The sequence below is a fragment of the Centruroides sculpturatus genome, unplaced genomic scaffold (assembly GCF_000671375.1).
Source record: "Centruroides sculpturatus isolate CEXI.00-Female unplaced genomic scaffold, Cexi_2.0 scaffold255, whole genome shotgun sequence".
NCBI lineage: Eukaryota > Metazoa > Arthropoda > Arachnida > Scorpiones > Buthidae > Centruroides > Centruroides sculpturatus.
In genome coordinates, this window is record NW_019384705.1 from 744,344 (window position 1) to 770,653 (window position 26,310).

General features: G+C 29.2%; 1 protein-coding gene across 4 annotated transcripts in view; it reads left to right on the forward strand.

Moving 5' to 3' along the window:
• The window catches only part of LOC111627663 (cold shock domain-containing protein CG9705-like), a 23,221-nt gene extending 10,914 nt beyond the window's left edge, over window positions 1-12,307 (forward strand). For all 4 annotated transcript variants that reach the window (XM_023371264.1, XM_023371265.1, XM_023371263.1 and 1 more), the window contains exons 2-4: window positions 4,142-4,294; window positions 9,924-10,046; window positions 11,269-12,307. In XM_023371264.1, the coding sequence (XP_023227032.1) occupies window positions 4,149-4,294; window positions 9,924-10,046; window positions 11,269-11,452 (453 nt within the window). In that variant the 5' untranslated portion in view covers window positions 4,142-4,148 and the 3' untranslated portion in view covers window positions 11,453-12,307. The remainder of the gene's footprint in view (window positions 1-4,141; window positions 4,295-9,923; window positions 10,047-11,268) is intronic.
• Window positions 12,308-26,310: the final 14,003 nt, after the last annotated feature.

The window sequence follows — 26,310 nt, forward strand, 5'->3', positions numbered from 1 at the left end:
TCGTTCATTTCTGATGTCCATTTCATCCGTTGGCGTGGTTTTCCAGCCTTTGTGGTCTGTGGATGCATTGCCACAGAAACACCAAGGCTAGGTTGGTTCCTCACATCTGTTGAGGGCATTGCAGTAGCCATACTTGGGCCAGTGCTGCTTTCGCCACTGGTAACCAAGGGAGACTGGAGCCTATTTTTCGAACGTGAGCCTCTGCCTAACCCACGAACGCGGACCTTGTTAACCCGGGCGACGTCCGAGCCGGTATCATACTTTGATCTGGTTACTACCATCATAAATTTCTCCACAGAATGTGGGTGTGTGGTCACTCTTAGCTTCATTTCTCCCCATAGACCTTACTGGCATGGGTGTCTCTACCAGGAGCTTGTGCTCCAGCCTGCATTGCCCTATGGTTCAGTAAAATTACTGGGCTCTCCCACCACGACCAGGTGGTGACCACGGGAGAGTTATTATTATTATTATTATTATTATTATATGTGGAAGTTATAAATCTTTATTTAAATTCATCAAAGCAGTAATGTCTAATTTTAAAAAAGTGAAAATATTGTAGAAAATTACTAATTGGTAATATAATGAAGATATCTATTTACTTTTTGAATATCATGCAACACTCAAGGATACTGAAATGCACAATTTATATTTATACTTAGATGTTTTGAATGCGTAAAGATCAAATTTTAATTTTTGTTAAATAAATTTAATGTGTAAAAAAAAAATAAATAAAAATTATTCAATGCATTTTAGACAATAGGCTATACTTTGGACATTATATATCTATTTCTGTCATCAACAAATAATATATTGGACTGTATTTTATAAATCATTTTTATTGTGGGATGAAAGCTATAAATATTTAAAGGTAAGTAAAAAGTTTGGTCATTGGTAATGATAACTAAAATTGCAAATTAAATTTTAACATAATAATTTTTCAATTACAATATACAAATATGTTATTAAAAATATTTTCCTTGGTTTTGTATGATAGTATATAAACCTTAGTTTTTCTCTTGTATATTTGTGAATGTGAAAATATCATATTAGAACATATAAAATGCTTAAGATAAGTTTTTAAAAAATTTTCATTAACTCCATTCCATAATTCAAATTATTTATACTATTTAATTTATTTTCATTTAAATTTCATTTAGAATCAGCAAAGACAAATGTTTTGCAGAAAATACTTTATTGATAATAAGAATCTTTATAAAAAGAAAACATAATAATGCAATATATATATATACAGTATATATATAATGTTAACATTATTCTTATCAAAAATTTTTTGAAATCAATTTAATCAGCTTGTAGACATGCATGGCATTGTAAACTTATTTCAGTTTTTTTTAATAGAGTGGATCAAAAGTTCTATTACTCTTAAAAAAATGTACTACACGAGATTTCTTGATTACAATTGATAATAACTATTGAAGAAGACATTAATAATTGTGTATCAATTTGAACTTTCATACTACCTTTCTTGAAAGCAATTATAAGAATTGAGAGTTAATTTTATTACATTAAGATAGTATACAACTAAAGATCTGTTTACAGATCTTTAGTTGTAATACCATCTTTAGTTGTCTAAATTAACTTCTTATAGTATATGTCAGTAAGAGATGACTGCACTTTGTCTTGTGCTTAAGAATGCAAATTTAGAAATATAAAGTCATTAGAAAAAAGTAATAAGATGTTTGTATTAATATTTCTGACAAAATATCTAATCATGTTATCTAAAACAAAATCTAATCTATTGAGATATGGAAATGCAATCAGAATATTTATTTTGCAAAAAATTTTCAGAATTGATTCAATAGAATGTTAACATTTATAAGTAGAAACAAATTAGATAATTTGCTAAAGATCTTAAATTTAACATTTTTTACTCATTTCAGTAGCAGATATACAGTGTTGTTGATTTTAATCAATCCATTGGAATAACTTGAAAAATATGCAAATCTACAAAAAAATTATTGAACAAAAATGTTAAGGGTGCCACAAGATGTTGGTTTCATCATAGATTGTACTATATTCAGTGAAAATGGGGTAAACTTCATTTTCTTAAATGGGAACACCCAATTTTTATTGCATATTATGATTCTTCATCAAAAACAAACTGCTAACTAAAACATTTTTTTCTAAGATATTACCTTGCAGTAGTTATGAGCATTTGAACTTTTATACAGCTGCTACATTACAAGTGCATGAGTCTGTGGATATCTGTGAAGTTCATTGGAAGAAAAGGAAGAAAAATGCTAAAAAAAAAAAAAAACTCATTGTGAAACTATTATTTGATGGAATCATTCTTTTTCTTAAAATAATGAACTGATACAAAAATTTGTGGGCAGCTTCAGGTCATCTGAAGATGTTAATTTTCATACAAGGCAAAGAATGTGGATTCAGTTAGATAGAGTAGGGGCCACATTATGCACAGATTGTAATAAATTATTTAAACAGGATGTTGCTGCTTAGCATGTTTTATTTATACTGTTTTTCATATAGGCAAGTGCTGTGCTAGTCCTTCAGTTTCATTCAATTGCATAATATGAGAGTGGTCATAATGTTTTGGCTCTTCAGTGCACTGTGTATTTTATACATATAGGAGAAATTAATTAATTCTATTTGTTGTTGTGTGAAAAATATCATAGTTCTATAAATTCAAATATTTAAGTTGGAAAAACAAAAATCATTTTGCATGAAGTATTATGATGCTTCAAAAATTTCATTTATTTATTTTAGCTACTTAACTAATAAAAATTTAACAATAAAATATTTGTTAGTTTATTTCATATTAAATGTTTTTTGAAATAATATTGTAATATAATAAAGATAAATCTCTCATGATTTCTAAATATCTATATATAATTTAGATGCATATTTGTAACTGATTATTATGTAATAAGTATTAATAATTAGTTTTTCATCTATATTCTGATTATTTCATTAAATTTTAATTGTCATGCTTAGAAAAAGTATATGAAAAAATTCTTTAAAAATATTATTTTAAATAATTATTTAATGTGATGATGTCACAATGCTGGGGTGCAATTTTTAATAAAATTTTAACTTAATTAATTGAGACCTTTTGCCCCTAAGCTTTCCATATATATAAGGTCTCAATTTTTATGTATCTAACTCTGTTCTTGAGATTAACAAAGAACAGATGGACAATAGTGAGAATTTATAAGTTTGCAAGTTCAATAAATCTTTTTAAAAATTTCTTTTATAAAATGATAGGTTTATTGTTCAAAACATACTTTTTTATAGTATTTTAATTGTTTAAATCTGATATTTATTTTAGCTGACTTATGATTCTGCTATGTTGTAACATATTATAAGCACTCTTGAAATAATTTTTTATTCTGATGTAACATAAAAACAAATACTTTATATTTGAATAACTTTTATTATAAATAATTTTTTTTTAATGCAAAATTTGGCAAATAAATTTATAAGCTTTATAGAATTTATTTTGAATAAGACAAATGGCATTTTATGATGCAAATGATTTTGATTTAAATGAGGCAAACTGAAGCATTTTATTTTAAATGTTGAAAATTGTTTTCCAGAATACATGCTAGCTAGTGCACATGAGTTGTCGGTTCTGTTGTATGCAATTATGCATCTACAAGGACATTTGGTTGAGCAGTTTTTGTAAATTATTCTTTTTAATTTTGTAAAAAAAAATATTATTAATAGTAAATTTACATTGAAAAATTGTTGCTTTCCAACTATTCTTTTTTTCTGTAAAACAGATGGATAATGTAAAATCTTATAGCTGATAAGGCTTTATTTGCATTTATTATAGTGAGCTACTTCAGCAACATTTACTTACGTCAATCAGTTGACAGAAGCATAAAATAATACAAAATTACTTTAAAAAGCTGACAACTGTAGTGATAGTTCATTGGAGAATTTAAAAATATCTTTTTCAGCAGGCCATATCTTGAAAATAAAGTGCATTTTGAAAAATCTTTACAGAGGATTTTAAGCTTACTTTTGCTCTTAGCATCTATCACTAAAATATTGGCATAGAGTTCAATTACACACTATAATATTTCAAAAATTCAGATCAAATTGAATGGTTTAATTCATACTTATCTTGTTAATTAAAATCATATTTTGTTTTTAACAGATTTATAATGTCTGATCCAATTAATATTCCAACTGGAAACACTGATAAGTTAAATGTACCATCATCTCCCACAAAATCACCTCACGGTTCCTGCCCTGCAAAATTTCAAATTCCAAGTCCTGTCATTACAAGACGCACTCGGACATATTCTGCGTAAGTATTAAATACACAGAGTGGTGCATATGTATGTTCTGGTAGAAAAATTTAAATTATCCAAAAAATACAAATGCAATTAATTAAGTAGCAAGTGCATTTTAAAATACAATTTTCAAAATGTTTTTCTTCAGACACAATCAAATTTTGTAGGCATTTATAAAATTGGTCAGTAATACAGTGTCTGACTACTACTGAAATTCTTTTTGTTGCATCTCTGTTGCATTCCTGAAGAATTTATAGGTTTTTGATTGGAAACACTTTATCTTTAGTTTCTCCCATATTGCGAAGTCTAATTGGGGAATTTAATTGAGGGTTGTATGGAGACAATTTGTTACTGCCTCCAGCCTTTTCCAGTGCATTCAGAGCTTTCAGTTTGGGACCAAATACTTGTTAGGTCATCAAACACTTCTTGAATATCATCTATTCCTCTATCAAGCTCTCAAACATAATTTGTTTCTAACAAACTGTTTAAAAATACAGTATTTTCCCACAAGGATATACATATATGCCACCCTTTATGTATTATTTGTCATATTATTTATAATGATTTTAAACAGGATTATTGGTTTATATAAGTTAATTTATGAATAAGTTTATTTCAAATAATAACTTCTAACTTAAGTCATTTGTTTTTAATTAGTGTTGGTTTAATAAAAAAAATTAACCAATTAAATGTTATTGTATTCATTAGATAATTTGATTGTGATAATGATAATTAATAATGAATATTTTTTATTCATTATTATTATTATAAATATTTTTTTTATTCCTTATTAAGATCAAATTAGTTAATTAATATTTTTTATTGAGATATTATTATTATTATTTATTGTAATTGAGAATAGAGAACAAAGAATAAAGCCCATTAGGATTGGTGATAACTGCCCTCCAATTTAACAATAAAAACACAATAAAAAAAAAACAAAGATAAATAATAAAATGTACAACAGATAAAATTATATAAAAACTTTAAAAAAAATAATAAATTTGTAAAAAAGAAAATATTAAAATATTCTAAGGTAAGATTTAAAGAGTAAAAATACGTTTAAAAGCTAAATTTAAAAAACTTAAATTCCGAAAAGCTAAACTTTAAAAGAAAGGAAATGGAATATGAAAAAAGACATGAACATCTAATAAGAAGAAAATATAGTGGGTGATCGGTCAACAAACAATTTGGACTACGAACAAATCAGATAACGAACACTTTCACGAAAGATTTTTATGTTCGGACAACAAACACATGTTTGAATAATGAACACCTGACAGAACAAACACAAGAAGAGATAATGCATTTAAGATTTGTAAAACTATATTTTACTGGCATTTATGAATGGTTTATGGAACAAGACTTTCACAATTATATTTATAACCTTTTTGCACTAGTTGATTTCTGTTCTCTGAATTGTAAGTGCTTTTCGTTCAGAAAAGCACTTGTAGTGCCCAAGCACTATGTATAGTTTATTCTGTTTATTTTATATATATGACATGTGTCATGTCGGGTTTTGTTGTAAAATTCCATTTTATTTTATGGTACCGGATTGTGAACGGGTTGGACTCATCGCGCTTGTTGATTGGTCAGTGACCAACATCACGTGTGTTTCACATCACACCCAATGGCGGGAAGTATAAATATTGGAACTCCCATTTAAAAGAGGACTTTTTTCCGGTTCCTGGTTCTTGAGCGATCAACAGACTACGTGGTATAAGAATAAGGAAGAAGAGAGGGACTGACACGTGTGAACTTTCAAATGAAGAGAACGGAATCCAAATCCATCGTATAGAATACGCCCGTTGTTCATGAAATAAGTTCAAGATATTAAAACAGGAAACATCGAAGGACCTCCGAAAACCATTATTTTTGTCAGTATGTTGATTATTATGTCTTTTTAAAAGGAGAAGTAATATCTTCAATCCTTTTTCTCGTATAGTGTGCGTGTTCCCTAATCTTGTAAATTTAAATAGATTTATGTGCCTCTCATGTTTTAGAACAGATGAATGTTTTGTAAATATTTATGATTAAACCTTTGCTACTAAAATTTCACCAAATTTGTAAAGTCCTTAATTTAATTTGTCCGTGCCTTGACCCTCTAACATCGCCTAACAGACCTAGGTCTATTGGGGCTTAACACACTTACAAAAATTCAGATTTTTATTTTTAAAAATCTGTAAATATTATGGGGCCTAAAAAGAGTGGAATGACAGGAACTGTTCATTATAGAAACTTACCAAGAGATAATAGCCAAGGTAGAGAATGGATAGAAGATATCTGGTGTTTCTAGACAGTATGGCTTCAACAGATCTGCAGTAGGCACAATCTTAGCTAAGAAAGATATAATCAAAAAGACTCAAATATATAAAGGAGTAACAAAAATCACATCTGAAAAACAAAGATGTGCCATCTATGAAAAAATGGAGAGATTGCTTTTAGTTTGTTATTACATATAAATAAACATAGTAAGAAATGATATAATTTATTTATTTTTTGGGGTCTTCAGAATGAATTAATCAAATTCTCATAAAAATCTATTGTAAATCGATAATCGGTTAACAAACTATTCAGATGTGAACATTGTCTTTGAATGGATTATGTTCATTAACTGATCACCCACTGTATATTAACTCTAAAAAATTAGCATATAAAACTTAAGAAGAGTCATAAAAACAGTTTTTATGACTGATTTATAAAATCTTACTGTTAGATGTCTTAGTTTAATTTATTGTTATTGTTAACTTTTTGTTAAATAAATGAAAAAAATGATATTACACAATTATGAAATAATGGTGTAATATCATTTCTTAAACGGTGTAATGTCATATCACAAAACAAATTTACTCTTTGTTGTTCTAATCCTTTAAACATATGACAAAAATTTGTTTATTTACTCAAATGTTTTTAACAATCAATGGTAGCCAGTTACATTGATGGATTTATTTTATACTAGAAGGATGTGTCCATTTTAAAACAAGTCTGATTCAAAACAAATTTTTATAAAGGAGTCATGTTTAATAACATAATACATTCTTATTAAGGAGGTTGCAGTTGACGTTTTCATCGCGAAAAAGTGTATGTTGGACATTTAATGCCGCCTTCCTGTAAGCCTAGAAGTTTGACAATGGCATTTGGAACGTCGAGCACGATTCCACTGACGTTCCAAATGCCATTGTTAAACTTCTAGGCTTACAGGAAGGCGGCACTAAATGTCCGACATACACGTTTTCGCGATGAAAATGTCAACTGCAACCTCTCTATTAACCATCCATTATCTTGACTGCTGGAATATTGAGTATTTTTATATGTTTTTATCATAAATGCAAAGTTTTTAATTTTTAATGCTTATGATTGGATTTATTTATTAATTGTTAATTGAAAATAGTGTTTCTTGGTTGTTTAGTATTTAAGAGTTTCTGTCAGTTTAAAAATTTATATACAGTTGACCCCCCTATAATTACGGTCCCTATAATTACGATTCCTATAAAACTACGAAAAAATATACGTATTTTGGAAATGTTGAGTCAGATTAGTGTAGAATCGATTAATTTTATGGAAGAAAACCTTTCAATCAGCCGTAGTCCGTAAACTTAACACATGTCGGGCTGTGATTGGAACGACTTGTAAGAAATCGGATTCCTAATAATTGGAACGTATCTATATCTTATAGGGGGGGGTCGACTGTACAGTAGAATCTCATTTTAAAGGATTGTGGAACAACATATTTTTTGGATTAATGGATTTTTTCTCAGGTCCTGCCAGATCGATGTAATTCTACCTCCTTTTAACAGATCCATAACATGGAATAACAGATTTTTTCTAACCTCGTTTATAGTAAATTTTGTTTTTTTTCAACATTAGTTAATATTTGGTTGTGTCTGAGAATTTGTATAGTTCAATGATGCACTTGTTACATCTCAGATATGTGCTGTAAATTGAAAAATTGTACAAAGAGAGTCAGCAGTTTTATGTAATTGGAGGACGAGCCATCTACCTAGTAAACATTCTGATACTGGTCCAAGTGTAGTACTGAAATTGTAGTACTTTATCAGGCCGTTGAGTCTTTCCAAGTTGTGAAGACTTTCTTGATGAGTTTGAGCATAAATGAAAAGACTATACATGACATTGCTTATGTGATACTCCGAATTTTAACAAAAATCAATTGTCGATGTCGTCATACTTGCTCAACAATTGTTGTCCTTAGCTACCTGAGAAAATCTCCATTTACATTTTCTCGATGGTGAAAGCGATGCATTCCTGTGATCTGCTGACCTCTTAGCCAGGTGATATCGCACTGATATCAAATTTGACGGCCGAAAAGGGAGTCGTCACCAGTCACTCTTGGATTAGTCATAAAAAATTTTCCTGTGTCAGTGCCAATCATACTCTGTCAGATTTTCATGTTACTTTCCACTGTGCCTAGAAGAACTTTCTTGATCCAGACCAGTCCAACGATCCAAATCCTCACCCTCTAGATCCTAATCTCAACCTCAATTCAAGAATCTCAAATCAAGAATCATCACCATCAACGCAGGTATTTCCTGATTCATGGACAATTGTAAACTCTCTCTCTCACGATTGCTAGCTAGATATATATTAGATAAGAAATAATAATTAGCTAATAAAATATATGGTTGATATATAATTCAATATATTGTATCATGTATTCCTCTTCATTGAAAATAAATGGGTATTTAGTTGTTAACTTTCGTATCTGAGTATTTTACTACCAGTATGCTCTCTCTCAACCCAAATTTAGATCCTGGATCCAATCACCCGCACACGTGGCTGCTCGCGTGATTGAATCAACACGCTGTCTTGGTTTCCATGTCAATCAGGACACGGTGGTGTCAGTCCTGACAGGGCATCAAAGAGGTGCCGACCCTCCAGTCACACTTATATCAAGCGGTTGTATTCAAAAGGCAATGAAGCAGCATCAAAACAAATCAATGTGGCAAGTTTTTTAACAAATTGTGACATCAAATGAAATGCTAATGAGTGTACCATTACATAATTTGCTTCTTTTTGTTCTTACAATATATACAGTTTCCATCATCTTTGTCATGAACACATGGCATAATATGCAATTTTGTAACATATGTGTTTCTATAGAATAAAGAATAGAGATCTCAAGAGACTGAATAATTTCAAATACAGATATTTCTTATATGCAGAGGATCAAAAACCAAAAATTTTTTGAACAACAGATATTTTCATGGGTGTGCAGGAAATCTATTGTTCTCAATATAATGGATCTTGGTGACCAAAGTGATTCATTAAAACAAGATCTACTGTATATATTAAAATAAATCCATTTGTTTTATCTATATATTAAAAAGTTTAGATTAGTTGTTACTTTATGCCTTATAAATAACAGTAAAATAATAATTATATTATCAAATTTTAAGCTAGTGAAATTAACTGTTAGGTGTTACATTCAAGTCTTTGATTTCAGTAATGTAATTTATAGTTGACTAAAATATTTTGACGTTTTGAGGTTAATTATACAAAACTTGGTTGTAAAAACCCAGTATTATATATAATTTATTAATTTTTATTGATGTAATAATTTTTTTAATAATGAAATAAATTTGTTAATATAAGTTAGTACTATAAAAATATTTTTTATTTTTACAGTTCTGAAAGAGCTGCTGCAAATCCAGTGGAATATGGTAAAGTAAAATATTTTTGTCGGCAACGTGGACATGGCTTTATAACACCTAGCACTGGTGCTGAAGATATATTCTTTCATATCTCAGAGTAAGTAATTTTTAAGTTAAGTTAAATAAGTAATATAAAATTTATTTAATTAATATATTTTTAGTATATACAGTATTTTTGCTTTCCCAGCTCTGTTATACAGTATATAACAGAAAGAAAGCATGGTGATCAGTCAAAAAGTGACCCCCAAGATTTTAAAATTTTTGGACTCAGGAGACCGTGAAACTTTGAGAAATGCAAAAAAATTTGGTTTTTTTTTCTATGTGTATGGATGTAAGTCTGTGTGTGTGTGTGGAGGGGATCCTCCACAATTTTGTTCACCCTCTTTGAAAGCTTAATAACTCTTTTACTTTTTGTTGAAAATTTCAGAAAGTTTGCAGGGAGGTTTGTGTGTTAGGAGGAGTGATGTTATTAAATTTTAGTGATTGAAGGTCAACTGGGTGGGGAGCTAAAGGGGTCCTGTGTCTTATCTCAAGTACGGTTAGATTTGATGATAATTTTACTCATTATTAGCATTCACAATTTTTTATGAAACCTAATTATTAAATTAGTCTATTTATAGCTCAAAAATAATTTAGCAGTTTGTTTCGCTTATATTATATATATTTTGGGTTAATGTTATATTTATTCATTTTATGCAATCATATGAGTAACTTGGCATATCATTACTGTATATTTCTGATTTATAGAACCATATCATGATTTTCTATGTCCTGATAAAAATAGAAAGAGTTACAGTCAAATGGCAATATAAAGAAAGAATTAACTAATCCACTGTCAAATTCTTTACATCATTTTTAAATCATATAGTAATTAAATAATATACTACTATGTATATACAAACAATAGTTCAAACAATGCAGAATTTTGATTATGAAGAAATCACCATGTGTTCTCATTTCAAATCCAATGAATTTGTTAATTGCAAATATGGAAATAGAAATCTTTTCAAATCCTTTTTTTTTTTTTTTAATCATTAATACTGAAAGCTTTTAGAATTAAAAATTATAAATACTTCATTTTTGAAATAATTTAAATATTTTTTAAAGTTATAACTGTAATAATAATCTTATAGTAACTTTGAAGATTTTCAAATTGAAAGAATTATCTAATTTAAAATATCAATTAATATATGGTATATTAGATCTGTTTGTGCTTTCCAATTTTGTTTAGTTGGAATATTTTAAAGAAATTAATGCAATATTAACATGTATTTTAATATACTTCAAAATTATCACTTATAGAATTTTTCATTTTTTAGCATTGAAGGTGAATATGCACCATGTCCAGGAGATGATGTATCATATAAACTCTGCTTAATTCCACCCAAGAATGAAAAAATGCAAGCAGTTCATGTTGTTATTACTAATTTAGGACCAGGCACTCATGAGCGTTGGGATTGCCCTCCTTCTCCTATTGCTGATTTTACTTCAACTCATAATTAAGGAAATTATTAAAATTGCCATTAAAAAATCTTGCTGTTGAAACTTTCTAGTAGTGAATTATAATAATAATAATAATAAGAATAATAATAATGATAGAGCTATATTTTACTTTTTGAATTTAGATAAAATATTTACTAAATATTTGATGTTTTTGTAGAATGATCTAACAGATGCATTTATAATGAAAAGTTATCTCTGAAAAATATGAAAAAATTTACTAGCTAATGAAAATAGTAATTTTAAAAAATATAGAAAATTTATGAAGAAAAAATATAGCAGTTGAAATTTCAAATTCTATTTTAAATTAAAACTGTCATATTCAGAAATATTTGAAATATAATAAGAAAAGAAACTGGAACATCTTCATAAAGAAACTTGTTTTTTAAAATGTTTTGTACTTTTAGGAACATACTTTTTAATCTATGTTTATAATCCATTGAAAGCATTATTTTAAGAGATTTTTCTACTGTCTATAATGAAATTTTTAGAAAATTTTTTTATACTCTTTTTTAAAAATTTAAACTTTTTGTCCATAAATTTATATTTATCCAATTTGATAATAATCTCCATACTGAAATTGCAAATATTTCTGACACACTATTTCTTATGTAGAAACTAACAGTCAAATTCATATCAGCACCAATATTTTAATTTATACTGTTTTTGATTTTGTATCAATTTTTCAAAAATGTGTGCTGACCATTCATTTATACTTTCATATGTCAAAATATATCCTAAAGTTCGAATGTTGCATTTAGACAAGAGTTATCAACTTTTCAGATTTTCAACTATCGAAATATTTTTGAAAGTAAATAAATAAATTTTTTTTATTAAGATATACTTTTTTATAACTGATTAGATTATTTATAAAAAGTATTAATAAACTTTTATATGTAAAACAAAATTTTACATTCGTAAATTGATATTTTATTTCAAAAAATTGAATTTACTGATACTTTTTAAAATTTATTATAACAAAGATAAAATATTTTAAAATTGAATTACGTATCTTTGAAGTAGACAAAAAATGTTTTAATATTTTAAGAATTATGTAAACATAAGAATTTCTTTAGTTTCTAAAATTCTTCTATTTTTACATATTAAGTTTAAAATCAGAAAAACATAGATGATAATTTTTATTGAATACATTAATTATACATTTCAAAATTTTAAATACAGGGAATGGTAAAATCATATTTGAATAAATTTTAAAATTGTTTATTAATGTATATTTGTAAAGGTTAAAGAAATCAGGTTGTTGCTGTTTATATGCTCAGTATTGCTGATAATTAACTTTGTAGTGGTCTATCCTTTACTTACATTGTTTTTATTACCATAACAATTTATTTTTATTACTATATTTTTAAATGTATCATATTGCAAATCTGTTTAAGCTATTAAATGCTGTATTTAGAAATGATCTGTACTTGCTTATGAAAATTATATATAAGAATAAGTATGAAATCTTATGATATTGTTATAGTAAAGATAAAACTGCTTATTTGCATATTATTTCTTTGTGAAGAAAATTGAATCTGATTAGCCATTATTAATAGTTTATTTATAACTAAATTTTAGGTAAAATATCTTTTATTATATTGATTTTTGATAAATTTATAAATGAATGAATAATATCAATGTTTTAATACAGTTTGACGACAATATTTGAGATAATCAAATGGATTCAGTTTTCTTCATTTGCTATCATACATATCAATAAAATTGCTAATTGCAAATGCTAAAAAAGAAAAAAGTATTTAATAAATCAATATACTACTGTTATAAGTGTGTTTGAGATATCTTGTTTTAATATATTATAAAAATATATTTAAATTCTTAATTGTAAATTTACTTATTTAGTATAAATATAAAATTTTTGTAATGAGTTAATATTTATTACTATAACAATTTTGCAATTTTAATTATAAAATAGGATTGCGATTTATAATTTAACTGATGATGCTTCTTTTTCATACTCAAATTAATCTTATAAAAATTATTAAAATTTTATTGTAGTAATTGAAGCTTCAATATATTTCCATATAAATATAAAAACTGTGCATAAATATCATAAAACATGTGTTCTTATTAATACATTCCATGTTAAAATGCAAATTGGAAATCAATATTGTATGCATTTTTAGGGTCTTTTTTCATTTTATAAAAGTTAAAAGCTGTAGAATTGCTGAAACATTTGTTTAAATAAAAATATTTATTTTGAAAATATACATTTAATTTAATTTTGGAATGATGAATAGCCAGATATTGAACTATTGATAGATATCTTTAAAGTTTACAATCAGTTAACTTGAATTAAACTTCATAAAAATACAAACAAAACATAACCTTACTTGTATAGTCTACATTTTTTAATTTTTACTGTCTCTTTTTTCTATGCCCATAATGAGTTTGACTAAACCACAATGTGGTTGGTCAGGTTATGAGGGACAGGGCCTGAAATATCTTGGACAGACTACCTTCAAAAAATTGCCAGAGTTGCTCATCCAAATTCAGATCCCCTGAGCAGTAGGCTGACCTCAACTGTCTCAGCCATCTGGCTGTCCACTTTATATAATAATGTTACATTTTATGTTACTTGTTCATTTATAAAAAGGGAGACAAATTACTTAGTTATTAATATACATATATACTGAAAAAACTTTTCTCTTTAAAATAGTCATAAATCATAAAAGATTGTCCGTATTCCCTGTACACTTTATATAGCACCAAAGTTAATCAAAGCAATAAATATATGTAAAATACTTTGTAGAAATTGGAATAAATAGTTCTTATTTTTTTTGTTTGAAAAAATTAACTAAATAATTTTTTTAAATTTTCAATTCTTCAAATGATTTGTCTGCAACACACACTTTTATATGCATATTAAAAATGTAGTTGCTCTCAAAAGTCGTAAATACAATTAATGCCATAACTAGATAATGTATTTAAAAAATTTCAAAATTATACTAATTTTATATCAGCAAATTTTTATTTTGTCAAGAAATATAATTATGAATATGGGCTTTGATTGTGGAAAGGTATTTTCTGAAATGGATTTAATAAAGTTTCTGAAACAATTAAGCATAATTAAATTTTCCAATTTATATTAATACATTTGAATTTCAAAATAATTTTAAATTTCTTGTGTATTTTAGAATAATTCTTGAATTGTAGTCAATGTTGTTTTTAGTACAGAATATACAGAATGAAAATTTAGTNAAAATATTAAAATATTCTAAGGTAAGATTTAAAGAGTAAAAATACGTTTAAAAGCTAAATTTAAAAAACTTAAATTCCGAAAAGCTAAACTTTAAAAGAAAGGAAATGGAATATGAAAAAAGACATGAACATCTAATAAGAAGAAAATATAGTGGGTGATCGGTCAACAAACAATTTGGACTACGAACAAATCAGATAACGAACACTTTCACGAAAGATTTTTATGTTCGGACAACAAACACATGTTTGAATAATGAACACCTGACAGAACAAACACAAGAAGAGATAATGCATTTAAGATTTGTAAAACTATATTTTACTGGCATTTATGAATGGTTTATGGAACAAGACTTTCACAATTATATTTATAACCTTTTTGCACTAGTTGATTTCTGTTCTCTGAATTGTAAGTGCTTTTCGTTCAGAAAAGCACTTGTAGTGCCCAAGCACTATGTATAGTTTATTCTGTTTATTTTATATATATGACATGTGTCATGTCGGGTTTTGTTGTAAAATTCCATTTTATTTTATGGTACCGGATTGTGAACGGGTTGGACTCATCGCGCTTGTTGATTGGTCAGTGACCAACATCACGTGTGTTTCACATCACACCCAATGGCGGGAAGTATAAATATTGGAACTCCCATTTAAAAGAGGACTTTTTTCCGGTTCCTGGTTCTTGAGCGATCAACAGACTACGTGGTATAAGAATAAGGAAGAAGAGAGGGACTGACACGTGTGAACTTTCAAATGAAGAGAACGGAATCCAAATCCATCGTATAGAATACGCCCGTTGTTCATGAAATAAGTTCAAGATATTAAAACAGGAAACATCGAAGGACCTCCGAAAACCATTATTTTTGTCAGTATGTTGATTATTATGTCTTTTTAAAAGGAGAAGTAATATCTTCAATCCTTTTTCTCGTATAGTGTGCGTGTTCCCTAATCTTGTAAATTTAAATAGATTTATGTGCCTCTCATGTTTTAGAACAGATGAATGTTTTGTAAATATTTATGATTAAACCTTTGCTACTAAAATTTCACCAAATTTGTAAAGTCCTTAATTTAATTTGTCCGTGCCTTGACCCTCTAACATCGCCTAACAGACCTAGGTCTATTGGGGCTTAACACACTTACAAAAATTCAGATTTTTATTTTTAAAAATCTGTAAATATTATGGGGCCTAAAAAGAGTGGAATGACAGGAACTGTTCATTATAGAAACTTACCAAGAGATAATAGCCAAGGTAGAGAATGGATAGAAGATATCTGGTGTTTCTAGACAGTATGGCTTCAACAGATCTGCAGTAGGCACAATCTTAGCTAAGAAAGATATAATCAAAAAGACTCAAATATATAAAGGAGTAACAAAAATCACATCTGAAAAACAAAGATGTGCCATCTATGAAAAAATGGAGAGATTGCTTTTAGTTTGTTATTACATATAAATAAACATAGTAAGAAATGATATAATTTATTTATTTTTTGGGGTCTTCAGAATGAATTAATCAAATTCTCATAAAAATCTATTGTAAATCGATAATCGGTTAACAAACTATTCAGATGTGAACATTGTCTTTGAATGGATTATGTTCATTAACTGATCACCCACTGTATATTAACTCTAAAAAATTAGCATATAAAACTTAAGAAGAGTCATAAAAACAGTTTTTATGACTGATTTATAAAATCTTACTGTTAGATGTCTTAGTTTAATTTATTGTTATTGTTAACTTTTTGTTAAATAAATGAAAAAAATGATATTACACAATTATGAAATAATGGTGTAATATCATTTCTTAAACGGTGTAATGTCATATCACAAAACAAATTTACTCTTTGTTGTTCTAATCCTTTAAACATATGACAAAAATTTGTTTATTTACTCAAATGTTTTTAACAATCAATGGTAGCCAGTTACATTGATGGATTTATTTTATACTAGAAGGATGTGTCCATTTTAAAACAAGTCTGATTCAAAACAAATTTTTATAAAGGAGTCATGTTTAATAACATAATACATTCTTATTAAGGAGGTTGCAGTTGACGTTTTCATCGCGAAAAAGTGTATGTTGGACATTTAATGCCGCCTTCCTGTAAGCCTAGAAGTTTGACAATGGCATTTGGAACGTCGAGCACGATTCCACTGACGTTCCAAATGCCATTGTTAAACTTCTAGGCTTACAGGAAGGCGGCACTAAATGTCCGACATACACGTTTTCGCGATGAAAATGTCAACTGCAACCTCTCTATTAACCATCCATTATCTTGACTGCTGGAATATTGAGTATTTTTATATGTTTTTATCATAAATGCAAAGTTTTTAATTTTTAATGCTTATGATTGGATTTATTTATTAATTGTTAATTGAAAATAGTGTTTCTTGGTTGTTTAGTATTTAAGAGTTTCTGTCAGTTTAAAAATTTATATACAGTTGACCCCCCTATAATTACGGTCCCTATAATTACGATTCCTATAAAACTACGAAAAAATATACGTATTTTGGAAATGTTGAGTCAGATTAGTGTAGAATCGATTAATTTTATGGAAGAAAACCTTTCAATCAGCCGTAGTCCGTAAACTTAACACATGTCGGGCTGTGATTGGAACGACTTGTAAGAAATCGGATTCCTAATAATTGGAACGTATCTATATCTTATAGGGGGGGTCGACTGTACAGTAGAATCTCATTTTAAAGGATTGTGGAACAACATATTTTTTGGATTAATGGATTTTTTCTCAGGTCCTGCCAGATCGATGTAATTCTACCTCCTTTTAACAGATCCATAACATGGAATAACAGATTTTTTCTAACCTCGTTTATAGTAAATTTTGTTTTTTTTCAACATTAGTTAATATTTGGTTGTGTCTGAGAATTTGTATAGTTCAATGATGCACTTGTTACATCTCAGATATGTGCTGTAAATTGAAAAATTGTACAAAGAGAGTCAGCAGTTTTATGTAATTGGAGGACGAGCCATCTACCTAGTAAACATTCTGATACTGGTCCAAGTGTAGTACTGAAATTGTAGTACTTTATCAGGCCGTTGAGTCTTTCCAAGTTGTGAAGACTTTCTTGATGAGTTTGAGCATAAATGAAAAGACTATACATGACATTGCTTATGTGATACTCCGAATTTTAACAAAAATCAATTGTCGATGTCGTCATACTTGCTCAACAATTGTTGTCCTTAGCTACCTGAGAAAATCTCCATTTACATTTTCTCGATGGTGAAAGCGATGCATTCCTGTGATCTGCTGACCTCTTAGCCAGGTGATATCGCACTGATATCAAATTTGACGGCCGAAAAGGGAGTCGTCACCAGTCACTCTTGGATTAGTCATAAAAAATTTTCCTGTGTCAGTGCCAATCATACTCTGTCAGATTTTCATGTTACTTTCCACTGTGCCTAGAAGAACTTTCTTGATCCAGACCAGTCCAACGATCCAAATCCTCACCCTCTAGATCCTAATCTCAACCTCAATTCAAGAATCTCAAATCAAGAATCATCACCATCAACGCAGGTATTTCCTGATTCATGGACAATTGTAAACTCTCTCTCTCACGATTGCTAGCTAGATATATATTAGATAAGAAATAATAATTAGCTAATAAAATATATGGTTGATATATAATTCAATATATTGTATCATGTATTCCTCTTCATTGAAAATAAATGGGTATTTAGTTGTTAACTTTCGTATCTGAGTATTTTACTACCAGTATGCTCTCTCTCAACCCAAATTTAGATCCTGGATCCAATCACCCGCACACGTGGCTGCTCGCGTGATTGAATCAACACGCTGTCTTGGTTTCCATGTCAATCAGGACACGGTGGTGTCAGTCCTGACAGGGCATCAAAGAGGTGCCGACCCTCCAGTCACACTTATATCAAGCGGTTGTATTCAAAAGGCAATGAAGCAGCATCAAAACAAATCAATGTGGCAAGTTTTTTAACAAATTGTGACATCAAATGAAATGCTAATGAGTGTACCATTACATAATTTGCTTCTTTTTGTTCTTACAATATATACAGTTTCCATCATCTTTGTCATGAACACATGGCATAATATGCAATTTTGTAACATATGTGTTTCTATAGAATAAAGAATAGAGATCTCAAGAGACTGAATAATTTCAAATACAGATATTTCTTATATGCAGAGGATCAAAAACCAAAAATTTTTTGAACAACAGATATTTTCATGGGTGTGCAGGAAATCTATTGTTCTCAATATAATGGATCTTGGTGACCAAAGTGATTCATTAAAACAAGATCTACTGTATATATTAAAATAAATCCATTTGTTTTATCTATATATTAAAAAGTTTAGATTAGTTGTTACTTTATGCCTTATAAATAACAGTAAAATAATAATTATATTATCAAATTTTAAGCTAGTGAAATTAACTGTTAGGTGTTACATTCAAGTCTTTGATTTCAGTAATGTAATTTATAGTTGACTAAAATATTTTGACGTTTTGAGGTTAATTATACAAAACTTGGTTGTAAAAACCCAGTATTATATATAATTTATTAATTTTTATTGATGTAATAATTTTTTTAATAATGAAATAAATTTGTTAATATAAGTTAGTACTATAAAAATATTTTTTATTTTTACAGTTCTGAAAGAGCTGCTGCAAATCCAGTGGAATATGGTAAAGTAAAATATTTTTGTCGGCAACGTGGACATGGCTTTATAACACCTAGCACTGGTGCTGAAGATATATTCTTTCATATCTCAGAGTAAGTAATTTTTAAGTTAAGTTAAATAAGTAATATAAAATTTATTTAATTAATATATTTTTAGTATATACAGTATTTTTGCTTTCCCAGCTCTGTTATACAGTATATAACAGAAAGAAAGCATGGTGATCAGTCAAAAAGTGACCCCCAAGATTTTAAAATTTTTGGACTCAGGAGACCGTGAAACTTTGAGAAATGCAAAAAAATTTGGTTTTTTTTTCTATGTGTATGGATGTAAGTCTGTGTGTGTGTGTGGAGGGGATCCTCCACAATTTTGTTCACCCTCTTTGAAAGCTTAATAACTCTTTTACTTTTTGTTGAAAATTTCAGAAAGTTTGCAGGGAGGTTTGTGTGTTAGGAGGAGTGATGTTATTAAATTTTAGTGATTGAAGGTCAACTGGGTGGGGAGCTAAAGGGGTCCTGTGTCTTATCTCAAGTACGGTTAGATTTGATGATAATTTTACTCATTATTAGCATTCACAATTTTTTATGAAACCTAATTATTAAATTAGTCTATTTATAGCTCAAAAATAATTTAGCAGTTTGTTTCGCTTATATTATATATATTTTGGGTTAATGTTATATTTATTCATTTTATGCAATCATATGAGTAACTTGGCATATCATTACTGTATATTTCTGATTTATAGAACCATATCATGATTTTCTATGTCCTGATAAAAATAGAAAGAGTTACAGTCAAATGGCAATATAAAGAAAGAATTAACTAATCCACTGTCAAATTCTTTACATCATTTTTAAATCATATAGTAATTAAATAATATACTACTATGTATNTATATCATTTGATTTCATGATATTTTGCATATCTTAAAAATAAATAATTCTATCTCGGGATCCTGGGAAACAGTACACTTTTATCCCAGAATCCTGGGACAAGCAAAAGATTGGGAAATTAGAAACCCTAGTGCATATGCTAACAGCATAGAAATGTGATAAAACAGTTGATTTTTATTAATTATGTTTGATTTCATTCTGCTATAGCACTTGATATGGGTATCAGTTATATATAGTTAGTAGTATGCATATAATCAGAAAATATTTTGAGGAACTATTGTTCTTCAGAAAAATTTGTTTTCTACAAATTTTTGTAAAAAACAGTAGCTTTTCTTTGAATAAAAAACATTTTAGTTGTGTTTATTTATTTACTAATAACAACATTGCAATAACCTAACAAACCAGCAACAATATTTTAAACAAAGTGCAAATGTTTTTGCCTGTGGAATTAACTCTACTTTCTGGTTTTATTTCAGTATTTAAAAATAATTTTGAAAATTAATTTTATCCTTCTGCTTCATAAATGTTGTGATAACTTTATCAATAACAATTGGTTTTCTACTCAGATATTAATACCATTAATTGTTCTTGCCGTGCATCAATAATAATAATAGTTACATTTTAATTGCTAGTGAGAATATCTTTATTTAAAAATTATAAGATTTCCATTTCAAATATTTGTAACGGAGGAGCTAAATTCCTAAAAATGATTGAAAAAACAAAAATATTAACTGTATTATTTTTTAACAGTATAATTTATGTGAATTAATTACATATTTTAAACTCTTATATTATTGCTTTGCTTTGATAGTGGCATAATTTTTAAAATGTTAATTTTACAAGGGAAGACTTTAAAAATTCTAATTGACTAAAAGTTGAATACAAGTTGACACACACAATCTCTGATGGGAATCTAATAGAGGTAGAAATATGCCATTTTGCATGATGAAAGTACTGTACCTAAGTTTATTTATCCAAAAAATGCAAAATCAGTCTTGTTTTCTTTTTGATTGTGCCACTATCAAAGCAAAGCAGCAATATATACATTCTACACTATGTAAATAACTATGATAAACATTATATTAATACCATTCGATTACAAATAATAATATGTTTTCATTACAATAAGTTGAACAGCATAAAACATTGACATTGTAAAAAATTTTAGTAATTGTTTACATTTGTTATTTAATATAATATTCATTACAGTTCATAATGGTTTATTTAGCCATTTATTTATGTGGCTATCAACAGTATAAAAAGATAACTCGAGTAAAAGTATAGAAAACAAAAACAGCGAATGATAAGATACTAAATCATACTTTAACAAGAGGATATGTAAACAATTGTTTCGTAATCTCAACCTCTTTCTTTCCTTCCTGCTCCTCCATCGTAATCAAAATCCAACGCCCTCTCTAATCTTCGAACAAAATGTACAACTTTCAAAATATGTAATTTAATTCGACGTGAAAAATTAATAATAATATATATTTATTTATTTTAATTTTACACTACAATTCGTTTCTTACACAGAATTTTAATATTAAAAGTAAACTTTAAAAATTGTAACATCTCTGCATAGAGTTAGGATCTGTATTTCTCTGAATCTTAATTATATATTTTTATTAGCGAGTTGCGGCCGAAGTTACACGTCAAGGCGCCTCGTTCTGTGTAATTCGACACAATGAAACAACTCCAACACTCGCTTCCTACAAATCCAACCCCTGGGTCCTCGTTCCGGGAAGTGGAAACGCCAATTTTAAAGTTTAAAACGCTTTAAATTGGCGGCCGAAGGGGCTCTGGTAATCACACCTTGCATGGATTAAATGGAATTTCACACATTGTCATCAATAATCATNTTTGTAATGTATCTTACCTTCCAGAAATGTCTGCAAATCACATTAATACTACAGAAGCTCCCCTACTTAAAAACTTTCAGACTTACAATTTGATCTTACATCTAAAATTTAAATTTTGTGTGGATTCTGAAGTTGTCTTGCCAGTTGTGAGGTGGATTTTAAGTTAGTCTTTTGCCAGTAATAAATAAATAATGTGGAGTTATTTCTATTGTGTATTGTCATTTTTTTGTATGAATTTTGAGGTTCTATTGCCACTGGCAAGGTAGCATTGAAGTTGATAATAATAGTACTGTATTTTTCACTATTGTTTGCAATTTTTCTTTACTACCATGGCTCTAAACTTGACATTATAAAACAAAGTGTGTTAGGTGAAAAAATCACATTTGAAATATCTGATACTAGTGGGTAAATGAATATAATGTATTCTATTAAGTACATTGAAGGTTAAAATACTAACAGTAAGTGGTTATTCTATGTACAAATGTATTTTATAGGTTAGTTTTCAACTCAATGACAAAACCTCAGGAATCTAACCTGTTTGTACTTAAGGGAGCACCTGTATACATTAGTATAATAATTTTACAGATATTTAACATTTGATTTGTCATTTCTGGGAGAAGCAATGTTCATGGTTTAAAAAATATAAAAATATCACAAATATACAGAAATCTTTGTTTTCATTTTCCTTTTCTGTTGTTTCAACACACCAGTGACAGTGTCCAAAACAATTTTTATGTACAGAGACAACCTTTTATTTGAGGCTCTACCTCCACAATAAAATACAAATTGGAAACAGCAAAAAGAAAACAAAAATATTTTTGTATATTTGTGATATTTTTATATTTTTTAAAATGTAAATACCATCGGCCAAGTTTTAATTTTAAATGTTCATAATCATTGTTAGGACTTAAGGCATAAAGATCTCTAATTGTATAATTCTCATTTAATCTCTCATGAAGAACTACAAGTTGGGTGGTTATGACGGTCTGGACTGGACTCCGGTCATATCCTGCTTGTTCAACTGACCTGAACAAAAGACCTCCCTGAATCTCATGCCCACACATAGGTGTAACCTTATCGGAATACTTGGTCATTAGGTTTTCACACATGCAAAACCAATGGACCCAATGGTTATTCACTGAATTATGGATGAATAAGAAATACTATAACACAGGGATTGGCAACCTTTCACTGGTGTTGTGCCAAATGTAAGTTACAGTGTTGTTCCATGTGCTGACATGATTCTATCAAGTTTATTATATATGTTATCAAAATTAGTCTAGTTATAATGGACTTCAAAAATGTATAATTTTGAAATTAAGCTGTTAATTGACTTATGTTCTTACATTTGAAGTGTTTGCATAACACACAGATGTGACATGGAGCGTAAACACATGTGCTGTAATAGAAACATACAAACAAGATTTGTTTTTAATGTACTGTTGCCTTGGCTGAACTGTGAGTACCATTTAAATGTGTAATTAATAATTAAAATATAATTTTTATTCAATCAGAGTGCCACTGAAAATCATTCTGCGTGTCACGTTTGGTATGCATGCCAATGGTTGCCAATCCCTGCTCTAGCATATTAAATCATATCTTTCAAATACATTTTATGTAGCCTTTTAGAAATGGTTAATTATTAATAATTTACATTAAATTATTTCACATGTCTATAATACAGTAGAGCCTCGAAAACTCGGCCTAATGTGGACTGAAGGGTGGCCGAGTTTGGAATGGGGTTAAAAAAAATAAGTATGAGTTTTTTCCTCAGAAAATACTGTACTGTACTTGTATGTATTGTTTACTTGAGAATACAACAGAATAAACTGCCCAAATACCCTTAAAGAAAGGAAAAGTATGTCTTTGAAAATGAAAATTAATGAATACACTGTGTACAGTAATTTACCTGATAAGACAGACCTCAGAAAAATACTTTATGAGGCATAAAGCTGTCTTTATCATGAAAATTAACTAAGGATTTTTTTGCCCTGCCAGGGTGTGGCCGAGTTATCCAGAGTACCAGGTTATCGAGTGCCGAGTTTTCGAGGCTCTACTGTAATAATAAAAATAAATATAGAGCATTAAAAAGATTGATTCACACATTTTTTGTCTGATATAATAAACATCTAATGTTTGAATCTGGTTTTTTTTGTATTTAACTTTTTTGTTAGACATACACCTCTTTTAAAACTACAAGGGTTGTCCCAAAAGTAATGCACAGCATGGTCTAGCGGGCATTGTAGGCAATGTAGATAGCTGACAAAGTAGATTGAAGTCTTACAAACACATTGGTATCATATGGTAATGGGATTCGTTTAAAGGAAAAATGCCAAAAATTTGAAAAGACAACGAGAACAGTCTGTCAGGTTGGATTTCAGCAATAGAGCAACCTGCGTATATTCACATCGAAACAGTGTGTGGTAAAAAAAGTGTCTGAAATTCATGCCGCGTTAAAAGAAGTGTATGGAAGGTTTATTGTGAATCGTAGCACAGTATAGAGGTGGCATATGAAGTTTCGAGAAGGTTGAACAAGCATCGAAGATGATCCACACACGGGGCAGCCATTTACTGTAACAGCTGACAACACAAACACTTCAATCATTGCAGCATTGCTTGATGAAGACTGGGCAATCACGGTAAGAGAAATTGAGGCAGAGACAGGAATCTTGAAAACAAGCACGCATCGTATTTTAACACAGGTGCCAGGCAAACGAAAGGTGGTGGCATAGTGGGTACTGCACTTCTTGTCAAACAAACAATTGTCAGGAACAGCTCCGTCACCCAGCTTGTAGTCCTGATCTGAGCCCACCTGACTTCGATCTCTTTCCCAAGCTGAAGGAACCCCTTCGGGAGTGCACTTTCCGATACTGGAAGAGCTCCGAAGAGAAGTTGTAAGGAACCAAGTCCGAGCGTTATATTTAGTTATTTTTTATTTTGCTTTTTATTCTATTTTTGTTTGGGGCTTATGTTTTGTTAGGATGAAGGTTTCCTTGCCACTCACCTTAGAAACTTAAAAATAGAAGAAATAGAACCAACTAACCAACGAAAAAAAAGCGCCGTAGAAAAAAACTCACGCACACTTGCGCTCCCGAGCGGAAAAAGTAAGTCCACACCAAGAAAGGTGGGGAGACCCCACAAGCACAATTTAGGAACTTGCTAAACCTTAATGAAGAAAACATCCCAAAAAGTGTCAGAAAGAATAATGTAAAAAGTTAGTGAGTGTTGTCAGGAAATAGGCTGCCAGGCAGAAAGGAAAAGTTAACTGTTAGCGATAAGTATGTGAATGAGGGGAGTGATCTCAATCAGAATTGTGACGTCACCTCATAGTATAAAGTCCAAACCGCAAGTGAAGATGACCGAGGTGAACTTCATAGCAGCGAACAACAAGAGGTGTCCGATAGCGATAGTGGTTCCAGGGCAATTTGAAGTTATTCAATTTGTGGATTGAAGATTAGAGAAAGTCTTGAGAGTTGAGGAAAAAGGTTCCTAGTATATTGAGGTGACGATTACGACCTTAGTTCATAAGAATTGTTGTACATAAGTTAAGTCTTTGAAATTTTTGTCGAGTTCCAAAGGGGAATAGATTTAAGTTAGCAAATAGATTGATTTGAGTTTTTGTTGGGTTGATTCTTATTGATTTTTTCTTTGAATAAATTTGTTGTTGATTGTTATTAAATTTTGTACATAGTTATTACTAGAATTATTATTAAATATTGGATTGTTTTTTGACTAACTTTGTCATTATTTCTTTCGGTGTACACTTAAAGTCCAGACCTGGCAAATTAACGCGAATCCACATAAAGTACCCGTTAGGTAACGGCTATTTCTGGCACAAAGTAATGTCGCTAATCATTGTAAAAGCTGTAAAAATAACTTAGTACTTTACAAAGTGACTCGACAGATTCAGAATCCAAGCACTTCCACACTGCTGGCAAGCATGTATTGATAAGGGAGGGGATTATTTTGAAGGCCTGTAATCACTTGTATCTTCTTAAATAAATATTTTTCAAGTTAGAGCCAACTGTGCATTACTTTTGGGACAACCCTTGTATTTTCAATAAAAAATAAAATTTCTTGTGTAATCTCTCTACCTGTCTATACCAACAACTATACCAGGCTTGCAGCCTCCTTTTGTCCCACTGCAGTAGCATCATCACAATGATTGAAACAAACTAAGGGCATCAGTAGCTGATCAGCCAAACATTCTAGACACCAGGAGTTCAGCTCCA